This window comes from Nomascus leucogenys, chromosome 4, assembly GCF_006542625.1.
Source record: "Nomascus leucogenys isolate Asia chromosome 4, Asia_NLE_v1, whole genome shotgun sequence".
Taxonomy (NCBI): Eukaryota; Metazoa; Chordata; class Mammalia; order Primates; family Hylobatidae; genus Nomascus; species Nomascus leucogenys.
The window spans coordinates 44,441,083-44,454,346 of NC_044384.1; the positions used below are offsets into that span (position 1 = coordinate 44,441,083).

The window sequence follows — 13,264 nt, forward strand, 5'->3', positions numbered from 1 at the left end:
GGTTTGTCTGTTGACTTTGGGACCACATTGGATTTCATAAACAAGAGAAAGAAAAATGTGTAAGATGACTCCTAAGACTTACTGCCTGGAACATAGAGCTAACAGCAGTTTCACTATCAAAGCAAGGAATTTGGCCTATTGAGGGTGATGGGGAGAGAAGATGAACTCAGTTTGGGATACTTTCTGATATGGTTTGGCTTTGTGTCCCCACCCAAATCTCATTTTGTAGCTCCCATAATCCCCATGTGTTGTGGGAGGGACCCGGTGGGAGATGACTGAAGCATGGGGGCAGGTCTTTCCCCATGCTGTTCTCATGAAGTGAATGGGTCTCATTACATCTGATGGTTTTAAAAACAGGAGTTTCTCTGCACAAGCTCTCTTTTTTCTTGCCTGCTGCCACCCACGTAAGATATGACTTGCTCCTCTTTGCCTTCTGCCATGATTGTGAGGCCTCCCCAGCCATGTGGAACTGTAAGTCCAACTAAACCTCTTTCTTTTGTAAATTGCCAGTCTCAGGTATGTCTTTATCAGCAGCGTGAAAACAGACCAATACACTTCCTTGTTTTCCCAGCTTGATACTTTATTCACAACTTCCACCAAGGGAGAGATAGCTCCCCTAGTTCCCTCACACAAACTCTCATATCTGTTCACTGTGTGAAAAAGAGTCATTCGAAATCTGAGCTGCTGGAACTCTAAATTATTTTAGGACTTGGAGGAATGTTATTACTGATCCTGAGTCACATGATAGGCACCTATAAACTAGGGACTATAACCTTCCGTTTCTCTGGTTACAGATGAAGACTTTTCCCTTACCTGCATTGTTTTGTAAAATGTTATATGTGGCCAAAGGGAAGACCCCTTCCCTCTCCACTGTTGGCCTTTATTATAGATTCACCTTTCTCTTACCTTTCTCACACACAGACTTCTTGACTATCACATTGCCTTAAGATAGAATGTTAAATATACTCTTTTAAATTGGAAACCAAATGAAAACCAACTATAAAGAAAACAAGCTGTATGGAAAAGAAAACAAACTATAACTAATTAATTTGTTGAAACTATTAAGCCAGGCTTGTATAGAAAATGTTGTAATCCTGATAAATTTCTTTGTCTTCTTCCTATATTAGCAAGATTTAACTTTTAACTTTGGAGCACTGATCCCATTTCTCTGGAGTCTATGTGTCCCGGAATGGCTATTCCCAGCTTTTTGCTTGAATAAACTCTTTAAAACTGGATTCTGACCCTTTTATTATTTCAGGTTGACAACTGTGTACCCACACTTGGACTCCTACACATACACCCCATCCACCACTTGCTTGGAAACCATAGTTCCATTGTAGGCAAATTGCTTTTTATTGCTCAATCTAAATTTTTCTTTTTAATTTTAAAGTTTTTATTTTTGTTAATGTTTTATTTCAGTTTCAGGGGTACATGTGGAGGCTTGTTATACAGATTAATTGAATGGGGGTTTGGTGTACATATTATTTCATCACCCAGGCAATAGGCATAGTGGGTAGTTTCTGAAATCCCCCCTCCTCCCACTCAAGTAGGCCCTAGTGTCTATTATTCCCCTCTTTGTGTCCATGTGTACTCAGTGTTTAGCTCTCACTTATAAATGAGAACATACAGTGTTTATAAACCTAAGTTTCTTTTCTTTTTTTTTTTTTGAGACAGGGTCTCATTCTGTTGCCCGAGTTGGAGTGCGGTGGAATGATCGTGGCTTACTGCAGCCTTGACTTCCTGGGCTCAAGTGATTCTCCCATCTCAGCCTCCCAAGAAGCTGAGACTAAAAGTGCATGCCATTATGCCCAGCTAATTTTTGGTATTTTTTTGTGGAGATGGGGTTTGCCATGTTGTCCAGGCTAGTCTCGAACTCCTGGGCTCAGGCAATCCTCTTACCTCGATCTCCCAAAGTGCTAGGATTACAGGCATGAGCCACCATGCTTGAGCCAACCTAAATTTCTTAACTTTCTAATTCTTTATCCTATAGAAACATGGCAGCTGTGTATAATACATCTGCTTCATGCACCTCTGGTCAAAGAAAACTAGGGTTATGTGTTTAGACAGACACAGATCCATGCCCCTAAAAGCTTCTACCCAGGTGGAGAGCAAATATGTTGGGATGAAGGGAGTGGTGAAGAAGAGTAGAAAGTTGAGAAATAAATGTCTCTATAGTGTCATTGTAGAATGATTGCCTTAGAAATGGTTCATAAAAGTCATAGAGATCTTTATATACCTATATAAGGGAACCATTCAGATATAAAGCATGTTTGATATTTATTTTCACATGATCACACAAAATATCCAATTATGTGCAGTTATTGATGATAGCATCCCATTCAGCTTCTGATCCAGTCTACCCAAAACTCCCCTCAAATGTCCACATAAGCCATTGTCAAACATACTCTGTTGTTTAACTTCCCTGAATGACACATTATGTACCCAATCATCTGTCAGTCTTCCATCTAAGCAAGCACCAGCCTCCCAAGTGTTTCCAGAATCTGCCTCCATTCTTGTCCCCTCTGTGCTAGTTCAGACTTTCACCAGCTGCAGCCTGAATCTTTGCAACAGCTTCAGAGCTGGTAACCCTGTCTTGAGTTTTGCCTCCCTTCAAATCTATCCTTCGTGTTGCTATCAGAGAGCCCTACCTGAATCGCAGATGTGTGCATGCCACTAATTCAAGTTTCTGCTTAAAACCTTAGTTCATAGCCCTTTACTTGGCCTGTCAAACCCTTTAAAACTAGGCTGCTGTTTGCCTCTTCAGCCTCATCCTCAGCCCCTCATCCTGCTGTCCTTTAATCCAGCAAATCTAAACAACATCCCACACTGGTACCTCAGTCTCAAATGTATCAACACCAGCTTTCTCCATCAACTCCAATCCCAGTCTCTCTCCAGGACCTCCCTTTCTTTGTGCTTTTATAGTATCCTGCAGTTGCCTCCATCAGAATGTGGTCACATTGTTTAGAAAAGTCAAATTATTCATCTTTCTCTTTAATTAGTCTATCAGCCCCTAAAGGGCAAGAATCTGTATTTTACCATTGAATTCCCAGTGTTTACCATACAACTGGTATATAGTAGGTGCTCACTCTACTGGGACCTTATTCCTGCTAATTTCTTTTCACTTTACCCCCAAACATTTAAAAAAAATTAAAACAGCAAACAAAAACCTGTTCTTGCTCTACCTACGTGACTGTGAAACTTTTCTAATCAATCTTTTATGTCTGCTCCCTTTTTTGTTGTTGTTGTTTTTAACTTTGGCCTCTGATATCTGGCTGTTTGGTGGACCATACCCATGAATTCATCATCCCTGACCTCTTGCCACATCCCACAGTTCCTCCTTCTCCTTGAAGCTTTTGACTGTCGTTCATATTCTCCTTCAATTGTCTCCTGTGACTTTGTGCCACTGCCAAGCCTTGCCCTCGTTTCAAATTCTCCACTGATGGGAGTCATTTAACCTACCCTATCCACCAGCGCCAGAAACACATTCCCACCTGCACTTTTGGGCTGTTTGCTATTTGTGTTGGCAGCTGACTCAGCAACAAGTCTTACCCTCTGAAAGCCCCTTGTTTGAAGCAAGAATTTCTTCAAACTTAGTTTTATTGTACTGTAATTGGGATCCAAACCTCTCCCTAGACCCCTAGCGTCATAGACTGAGTAAACCAGCCTCTTCTTTCTTCACTTCAGATTCCAGTACTAACATACTTTTGGGGGGACGTCATACCAAAAGGGATTTTTTGTTATTGTAGTTTGTTAATTAGCAAGTGCTTTTCAAGCATCTCCGTCCTCTCCCTAATGCCTCAGTTACGAGTACAAGTACATTTTCCAGGAGTCCCTAGGGAAAGGGGCTAGAGGAGGAAGTCACGAGGTGGGGCTGTGGTGCATTTAGGCTCAAATTTATTTTTATTTTTTATTTTTTTGAGACGGTCTCACTTTGCAGCCCAGACTGGAGTGCAGAGGTGCAATCATGGCTCACTGCAGTCTCCAGCTCCCCAGATTCAGATGATCCTCACCCCTCAGCCTCCCAAGAAGCGGGGACTACAGGCGTGCGTCTCTACATTCGGCTAATTTTTGTATTTTTTGTAGAGATGTGGTTTAGCCATGTTGGCCAGGCTGGTCTCGAACTCCTTGGCTCATGTGATCTGCCCATCTCGACCTCCCAAAGTGCTGGGATTACAGGCATGAGCCACCGTGCCCGGCCTCAAACTTATTTTTCAATTGCGGTTAAGATTATCTGAGGAAATATATGTGTATGTATTGTGACAAATTTTATGTGGGTCAGTTCTCACTTTTTCAAGGGCCATTGTGTTCTCCCGTGAAAGCATGGGGGTTGCGGATGCCAAACTTGTCCCTTAAAACGTCAGTACTTGGAGTGTAACCACTTCGGGAGAGGGAGTAGTATTAGGGATTGTACTCAGCGGTAGACGGCACAGCATTAGCCCCTCTCTGTAATCCTTGGCAAGTCACAGGACATTTGAGTTTATTTTCTGTAAAATGGGAATAACCTTACTGAGTTATCGCAGTAAATGAATAATGTAAGCAAAAGCACTTTCCGAAGCAACAATGCCAGTTTATTGAACGCAACACTGAACAGAGCAGCTGGATTCCCACCGGTCGAGCCTCCCAGTTCTCTTTCCCTGTCCCAAGTGCGCGGCCGCGGCGGCTCGTCTCCATGGCAACGTCCCCGCGTTCCGGGCCCCGCCCCCATCCACCACCAGAACCGGAAGCTGTTGCGCAGCGGGCAATTCCCCGGTTTCTCCCCCGACTGCGTCGGGAGGTGAGACCCAAGGCTTCTTTAGGGCCCCCAGGCTGCGGTCAGAACCGGTGTCTCCCGGGCGTTGGAAGGGGGACGCGGAGAGGCGGCCGCGGACTCGGCGCTACCACTCCCACCGCGCACCAGTGCAGCACCCTTACACCGTCCCAGATCCCCAGGCCCCTCTCCCCCGTTGCCCCACCTCGCTGCCTGCCAGTGAGTCTGCGCACCCCTTCCCCTCGTCCTTCCCCGGCGGAACCCCGGCGCCTGCCCTCCCGGCTGAACCAGCGCCCCTTGCCGGCGCCACACGCTGCCCCGTCGGCCCCACGCGCTACCTGCCGCTTCGCCCCGGCGGTTCTCAGCCTGGGAGGCGCGCGGCGCGGCGCGGTGGGCACGGAAGGTCCGGAGACGGTTGGAAGCCAGCCCTCCCGGAGCCGGCCCGCCACAGCAGGGTGGAGCCGAGAGCAGCGTCCCCTGCGGAAAGACCCCTGCGTCCCAGGCTTTGACCGAAGCCTCCCCGTCAGGGACCCCGTTCTTTCTGGCCGTCGTGCGGTATCGGGGGTTCCTTCCCCCCTCAAGTTTAGCACAGATTCTGCCCTTGGTGCTGAAGTAACAGGGCGGCCACTCTCTTCCAGAGGCTGCTTTAGCCCCGGGGTCCCTCATATATCCCTTAGGGCACCTGACGGCTCCAAACCAGTGACCTCAACCCTTCCCACCTCTCGGGTCCTGTTCCCCAGACTCTTCTGGCCCCGCTTCATCTGGGAGCGCGGCTGCCTGATGACGCGCAGGGGTCACCACAGGGGCCCCTGCTGCCTATAGCCTCTTAACCACACAGCACCATGGATAAGTGTGGACGCCCTGGATTCAGACCCCAGCTTTGCCCTTGGCCATTATACCTGGCTTTGCTGTGACTGCTTCCCCGTCTACAACATGGGGGTAAAAATAATCTAGGGCTTTTATGAGGATTTAACCTTTGTTTATTTTTACTAAGGTGTTCAAAACAGTGGTTGGCACATAGTAAATTCTATTAATATGTGTGTCTGCTGTTGTTTGTTTCATAGCACATCATTGTGTGAAGTTGTATCATTTATTTGGTAACAAGCTTTATGAACTCACAGGCTTTATACAGGGCCTAGAACAATACTTGGTGAAGTGAGAAAATAAATCAAATGGCAGGATACCTAACGAGGGAAGATGGAGGCGCACGTAAGATTTTTAAAGTAGTCATTATTTGCTGAAGTTGTACAAACACTATCATACACCTCCTGCCCAATTTAAAAAATGTGATTAGGCCGGGTGCAGTGCCTCACGCCTGTACTCACAGCATTTTGGGAGGCCGAGGCAGATGGATCACCTGAGGTCAGGAGTTCAAGACCAGCCTGGCCAACATGGTGAAACCCCGTCTCTACTAAAATTATAAAAATTAGCCGGGGTGGCTCACGCCTGTAATCCCAGCACTTTGGGAGGCCGAGACGGGCGGATCACGAGGTCAGGAGATCGAGACCATCCTGGCTAACACGGTGAAACCCCGTCTCTACTAAAAATACAAAAAAAAAAATTAGCCGGGCGTGGTGGCAGGTGCCTGTAGTCCCAGCTACTCGGGAGGCTGAGGCAGGAGAATGGCATGAACCTGGGAGGCGGAGCTTGCAGTGAGCCGAGATCGTGCCACCGCACTCCAGCCTGGGCGACAATGTGAGACTCCGTCCCAAAAAAAAATTAGCCGGATGTGGTGGTACACATCTGTAATCCCAGCTACTTGGGAGGCTGAGGCAGGAGAATCGCTTGAACCCTGAAGGCAGAGGTTGCAGTGAGCCAAGATCCCGCCACTGTACTACAGCCTGGGCAACAGGGCCAGACTCCATCTCAAACAAAACAAAACAAAACAACAACAAAATGCGATTAGTTACTGGTGATAGATACTTAACAGTAAAATGATACAAAGAAAAGTGCCGTGCCCCCCCCTTTATTGCTAATGAGCTAATAATACTTGAAGAAATCGTTGCCCTTACAAGTCACTATGATTGTGATGGTATTGTGAATTGATACAGTCTTTGTGCAATATTTTGATAATACATAGCAAGACAATTTGCTATTCTCCTTTGATCCTCAACAAGCAGAGGCCTTGGGACATGCTTGAAAGGAGAAAAATAGTATATTCATAAAGATGTGCCTCCCAGCATTAATTATAATAGTGAAATTAGAAGCAACCTAAGTATTTTAAAATAAGTAAATAATATGAATATGAAAAAAATGGAAATACATTCAGATGAAGGAATGTGATTGCCTTTTTTGTTTTTCTTTTTTTTTTTTTTTTTTATGGGGTAGAGATGGGGTCCCACTATGTTGCACAGGCTGGTCCCAAACTCCTGGGCTCAGGTGATCCTCCCAGCTCCCACCTCGGCTTCCCAAAGTGCTAGGATTTCAGGCATGAGCACAGTGCCCAGCTGATTGGGTTTTTTTTGTTTTTTTTTTTTAATGGTTCCTTTAATGTCAAAGTAATGTTTTAACAGTAAAAGCTGAAAAAAGTCACACAAAAGTACTTCCCTCATGAGACTATTTCTTTGAGCTCTTTGCAGCACACTAAAAACTGATTGGCTCTTTGAACTAGCTTCAGAGTTAGAGCATTTCTCAGGCTTCCCTTATTTCCATTATCTGGGAGCTTCTATGCAATCCTGGCTCATCTTTTATTGTAATATTCAGTAGCCTTGTGGGCATGGTTTTCAGAATGAATTGTGAATCACTTATGCATATAAATTAATGAGTCTTAGCTGTTTGGTTCTCTTAAAGAAGTATTCTTCAAAAGCATGGTTTCTGGGCCAGGCGTGGTGGCTCAAGCCTGTAATCCCAGCACTTCAGGAGGCCAAGGCGGGTGGATCATCCGAGGTCAGGAGTTCAAGACTAGCCTGGCCAACATGGTGAAACCCTGTCTCTACTGAAAATACAAAAATTAGCCAGGAGTGGTGGCAGGTACCTGTAGTCCCAGCTACTTAGGACGCTGAAGCACAAGAATCACTTGAACCCAGGAGGCAGAGGTCGCAGTGAGCCGAGATCACAACACTACACTCCAGCCTGGGCAACAGAGCAAGACTCCGTCTCAAAAATAAATAAATAAATAAAAGCATGGTTTCTGTTAAGACTAAGGTCAGTATTTCCTATACAGTCTTATGTTTCTAATCTTAATGGTTTTGTTCTAAGAAGCATTTGTTTTTTGTCTTCTTTCCACTTGTTTCTTTAATCATATTTAAGGAGTGTCCATCACGAGAGCTTCACCTCCTTGAGTATTAAAGCCTAACAGTACTGAGCTATTTGCCTGTCAAAATGTCTGCAAAATTGGGAAAGTCATCATCACTCCTAACAAAAACTTCAGAGGAGTGTAATGGGATTCTGACAGTGAAGATGGAAGAGGAAGAGCAGACCTGTGATCCGGACTCTAGCCTCCACTGGAGCAGCAGCTATAGCCCAGAGACTCTCCACCAGCAGTTCAGGCAGTTTGGCTACCAGGATTCACCTAGGCCCTCGGAGGCTCTGAGCCAGCTCCGGGAACTTTGTCATCTCTGGCTGAGGCCGGAGGTGCACACCAAGGAGCAGATCCTGGAGCTGCTGGTGCTGGAGCGGTTCCTGGCCATCCTCCCAAAAGAGCTTCAGGCCTGGGTGCAGAAGCATCATCCAGAGAATGGAGAGGAGACTGTGACTATGCTGGAGGATGTGGAGAGAGAGCTTGATGGACCACAGCAGGTAAGAAGGATGCCTGTGGAGATGAACCCCCAGGCTGAGTCAAGAGCGCTGGCACATCATTGGGAGTAGAGCTCTCAAACTGTATTCCCACTCAGCACAACTGGATGTATAGGGGTGAAAGTACTAATGGGTGTCCCAGCAAATAGAAGGTGGCTCTACTTTTTCCCTCCCTTTTCCTGTGTCCATCATACTTTCTGCATAGTTTCTTCTCTGTTATTTTATCCTCAAGTCCCAATCTGATGGTGTTGTTCAGCCTCAATTATTCCTGTTTTTAGATCTTTTTTGGACAAAGGAAGGACATGATTGCAGAGAAGCTAGCACCTTCAGAAATCACTGAGGAATTGCCAAGTAGCCAGCTCATGCCTGTGAAGAAGCAGCTCCAGGGAGCATCATGGGAGCTTCAGTCCTTAAGACCACATGGTGAGGGGGCAGGATTCAGTTCATGGTGGAAGGTGTGGGGGCCCTCTGCTCACCACACACATCTCAGCTGATTTATGCAAGAGGCCTCAAATCTCCCCCTCTCATCTCCTTCTTACTGTGGGAACTTCTGTTATTTGTCCTACTAAATGAAGATTTTCAGTATTTTGTTCTTGCTTCTTTTTCAGAGATTCTTATAAAATCTTCAGATTTTAAATCCCTGACATCTCCATCAGGGTTTTCATGCCTTTTTAAAGTAGCCCTTTTATCCTCAGGCAGCCCTTGAGGCCTTTCTGTGGGACCCCAAGGTACACAGCCCAGAGACCACTGATCCTCATCATCATTTCCTATATAACTGCTCAGTTACTGGTAGGATATAGTAGCAGAATCGCCTATATTGCTGCTAAGATAACTTTGCTCTCATACGTGCTTTGAATACACTTCTCTACTCCCTCACATCTTCAACTGGCCTCAACTGCTATTTGCATTGCTTTCTATAAGTGCTCCAGAATAGCTGTGTAGCAATCTATTCTTCCATTGCAGATACTAAACAAATAAGTGCTATGGGGAAAAAATAAAAACAAAACAAAGAATAAGGGGGTTAGAGGGAAGGTAAGAAGTGGAAATAAGGCTGAGTTAGAGGCCTTGTAGGCTGTGACTGCTCCTGCTTCAGACAGAGTAGCTGCGTTTTCATCTGTTTTATATATTGGAACTCAATGTAAAATTTCATTTGATAAAAGGGCCATGCTACTTTAAACAGAATAGTGGGATAGGATCTTATTATATAGAGTGGTAGAAAGGCCTCTCTGATGAAGCAACATTTGAGCAGAGACCCTCCTTCTAGATGATCATCCTGGATAAAATAGGAGCCAGAGATTAAGAGGGAAATCCTACTTGGGGGCATCTCCTTTCCTCCCTCCAGCACTGCTTCCATAGTTCAGGAGTGGCTGATAGCTAAGCAAGGTTAGAGTTTTTCCAAGGGAATTTTTATAAGAAACTACACAAAGTAAATACAGTAATTTATAAAGAGATTTAGAAAACATTGTTCACCCTAACTTAGCAAGTACTGGCTCTCTGAAGGCTTATACTGGGACACATAATACCTCCAGTCTAGAAATTGTCTTGGTTTACTTACAAAAGTGAAAGTCTTTTCACAAAAAAGTATTTTCCACCAGGAAAGGGAGGGAGACCATCCCAGCCTCAGTAGCTTGGTGTGGTGGTGACTACAGAAGTGATCAACCTCAAAGCCAGGTGTGGCAAGAACCACATCTTACCTGTGAATGTCCTCATGGAGGCGTTTCCTACATTTTTTTTAAGATTCGTAGAAATTTGAAACAGAGTGCAATGGGTCCAGGATCTTACAGTACAAGGCAGAGAGAACCAGAATCATTTGATAGAATAATAAAACCATTTCTTAAGGCCACAACATGACTTCTGTGGTACTGAGTCATGTCTTATCAAAGCTTCTGGGAGATGATCTTGGTCTCAGTACTGTAAAGTACTAATTGATGCGAGGATTTTGATAGTAATGACTAATCATTGAGGTCACTTTGGAATATAAACTATCAAAAATGAATTTGAGACAGAATCCTTACCATTTATAAAATGATTTCCACTTAAAGTAGTAATAATAAATGAGTATGCCATATGCTATGGTTTGAATATTTGTCTCCTCCAAAACTTATGTTGAAACTTAATCCCAAGTGTGGCAGTATTGAGAAGTGAGGCCTTTGAGAGGTAATTGGATTATCACCCCTGCCCTCATAAATGGATTAACTCATTCGTGGACTAATGAGCTAATTGGTTATCATAGGAGAACTGGTAAGAAGAGGAAGAAAAGGCTGAGTTAGCATATTAGCATGCTCAGCCCCCTCACCATGAAATGCCCTTCACTGCCTCAGGACTCTTCAGAGGGTCTCCACCAGCAAGAAGGCTCTGACCAGATGCACCCCTCCACCCTGGACTTCTCAACCTCCATAACTATAAGACATAAATTCTTTTTATAAATAAATTACTCAAGTTCAGGTATTCTATTCTAAGCAACAGAAAATGGACTGAGACACCATATTTGTGAATAAATACAAGAAATAATTTTAAATTCCTTTTGTAATAACTATTTAGACCCATTTGATTTGATTTGATTTTTATGTATTTTTTAAATTAGGTTTATTTAGTTTGCTGCAGCAAGAAAGAGAACACGGCACAGAAACTATGGGGTGTGTTATTAACAAGGAATTGGGAAGGGCTTAAGTAGCATGAGGGAATCAAAGCATTTACTCAGAGCTATTTCAGCACAAGGGAAGACACAAGGTGCAAATGCTCCTTAGTATAAAGCAGTGGTCTTAGTAAGCACCAGTCTCCTTTCAAGAATCATGAAAGCCACAGGAGAGAAGGTTGAAGATCTCATGTCAGCATTATTTGCTTTTCTGCTTATCAATGCGGTCTCAATTCTGATGTTTGCAATTCCAAAGCTTAATTCAGATTTCCATCCCTATGCAGCCCTTGAAAAGGCATTCTCAATGTTCTACTATTTTCATTATTAACACACATAATGAACTAGTATATATCTTTTTAGACAAGTGTGTTTTTTCCCTCATTGAGAAGGAATGTGTGAGTTACCCTGTGTAAAAATAGACATTCTCCTCCATTTCATGACTTGAGCACTAGAATTCTAAAGACCAAAAATTAAAGCACTCAAAAAAAATTCCTGGCTGGGTGCGGTGGCTCATGCCTGTAATACTAGCACTTTGGGAGGCCCAGGCAGGCAGATTGCCTGAACTCAGGAGTTCAAGACCAGCCTGGACAACACGGCGAAACCCCGTCTCTACTAAAATTCAAAAATTAGCCAGGCATGGCAGCGTGCACCTGTAATCCCAGCTACTAGGGAGGCTGAGGCAGGAAAATTGCTTGAACCCCTCGGACAGAGCAAGACTCAGTCTCTAAAAAAAATAAATAAATAAAAATAAAAATAAATTCCTATTTTGTCTTCTGTTACCAGATTCAAAATATGAACATATGATTGCAGAGGCCCAAAAGAATTCGTACTTCAAGACTAGGCTGAAGTGTCCCAGGTCACTTTCAGGAGGCAGATAAATAAAGGGCCTTAATCTTTTATGAAAGCACACGAGAGCCTCCATACTATTGATATCAAGTTAATTTCCCATGTTGGAAAAAAAAATCTCCTTTGCAATGTAATTTGGAAATAAGTCAATGGAAACATGAAAATGACTGCCTGTCTACAAGGAGTCGGCTAAACATAAGGAACGTTTTCATAACAATATTATTCTATGGGTGCTTCTGTAAGGTGGATGATCATCTTAATATAAAGAAAAAAGGGAGATGAACAAAATTGTCAAACAAGCCTGATGTACCACAAGTGTTGACAAGTACAGTGTGTGATGGAGAAATGTACCACAGCTTAACTGGAAGAGGAAGCCCTTAACTGCTGATGACAATGCTTCAATGTCCCCTTTTCTGGCATAAATCAACTATGAATATGTTCCAAGCATCACAAGACAACCTTTTCAGAGTCTTCTGTATTCTTAGTAAGATGAGTTTCTAGACATGCTGTCATGAAATGAGACCCTGGATTTTGATGCTCTTGTACATATGGACAAATCACTGAAGTTCAATTTAAAGGGTCCACTGCAGTCCCTTATAAACAATTGTTGAACCTAACCATTATAGTTTATAAATTTTAAGACATTTATGGGATATCTTATTTGGCTTATCTATGGGATATGAGTAGCTATGTTTTACCTGTATTTAATTCAGCCAGATTCCCTGTTTAAAAACAAAATTACTGAATTGTACATTATTAAAATTATTCTGACAGTGGACAAACAACATAATTATGTTTTCCAGAGATTCTTGATAAAACTCTGTAATGTTACTACAATAATACATGTATTGTGTTTTCCATGGTGCTACAGTTACCCAATATGGAGGCAAACATCAGAAATCAAAGTCCTTGGAATAAGAGAAGAGACTCATAGTAAACTTCTTTGTCTGGTTGGATTCCTCATAAAGTGTAAAACATTTCATTCTCAGAAAATCCAACCATATCTTAGAGTATCTCCAGAAATTGGCTTAGAGGAACTCCAAATATGTGGAATTACCACACTGTGCTTAGTTAGTATGCTGATAAATGTAAGATTAGTAGGAGGAGAAGTGAATGTAAATTTTATTATAGAATTTTCTGATAGTGATTATGATTTGTAGCTCTAGTGAATATGAATTTTATATTGAGTTGTGTGTATTTTGAGTCACTAAAAATGTAGGATACTTTTTATTTGGGGCTCATTGTCTTTGTAATTACAGAGAGGAACAAACCATCTATTGAAACAACAAGTGCCTCGGAGA

At 43.3% G+C, this 13,264-nt stretch overlaps 1 protein-coding gene across 1 annotated transcript; it reads left to right on the forward strand.

The window, feature by feature from the left end:
* Positions 1-4,713: 4,713 nt before the first annotated feature.
* Positions 4,714-9,067, forward strand: ZNF396 (zinc finger protein 396). The gene is made up of 3 exons (XM_030810570.1): positions 4,714-4,774; positions 7,997-8,485; positions 8,761-9,067. The coding sequence occupies exons 2-3, from the start codon at positions 8,069-8,071 to the stop codon at positions 8,974-8,976; spliced, it is 633 nt and encodes a 210-aa protein (XP_030666430.1). The 5' UTR covers positions 4,714-4,774; positions 7,997-8,068; the 3' UTR covers positions 8,977-9,067.
* The last annotated feature ends 4,197 nt before the right edge of the window (positions 9,068-13,264 follow it).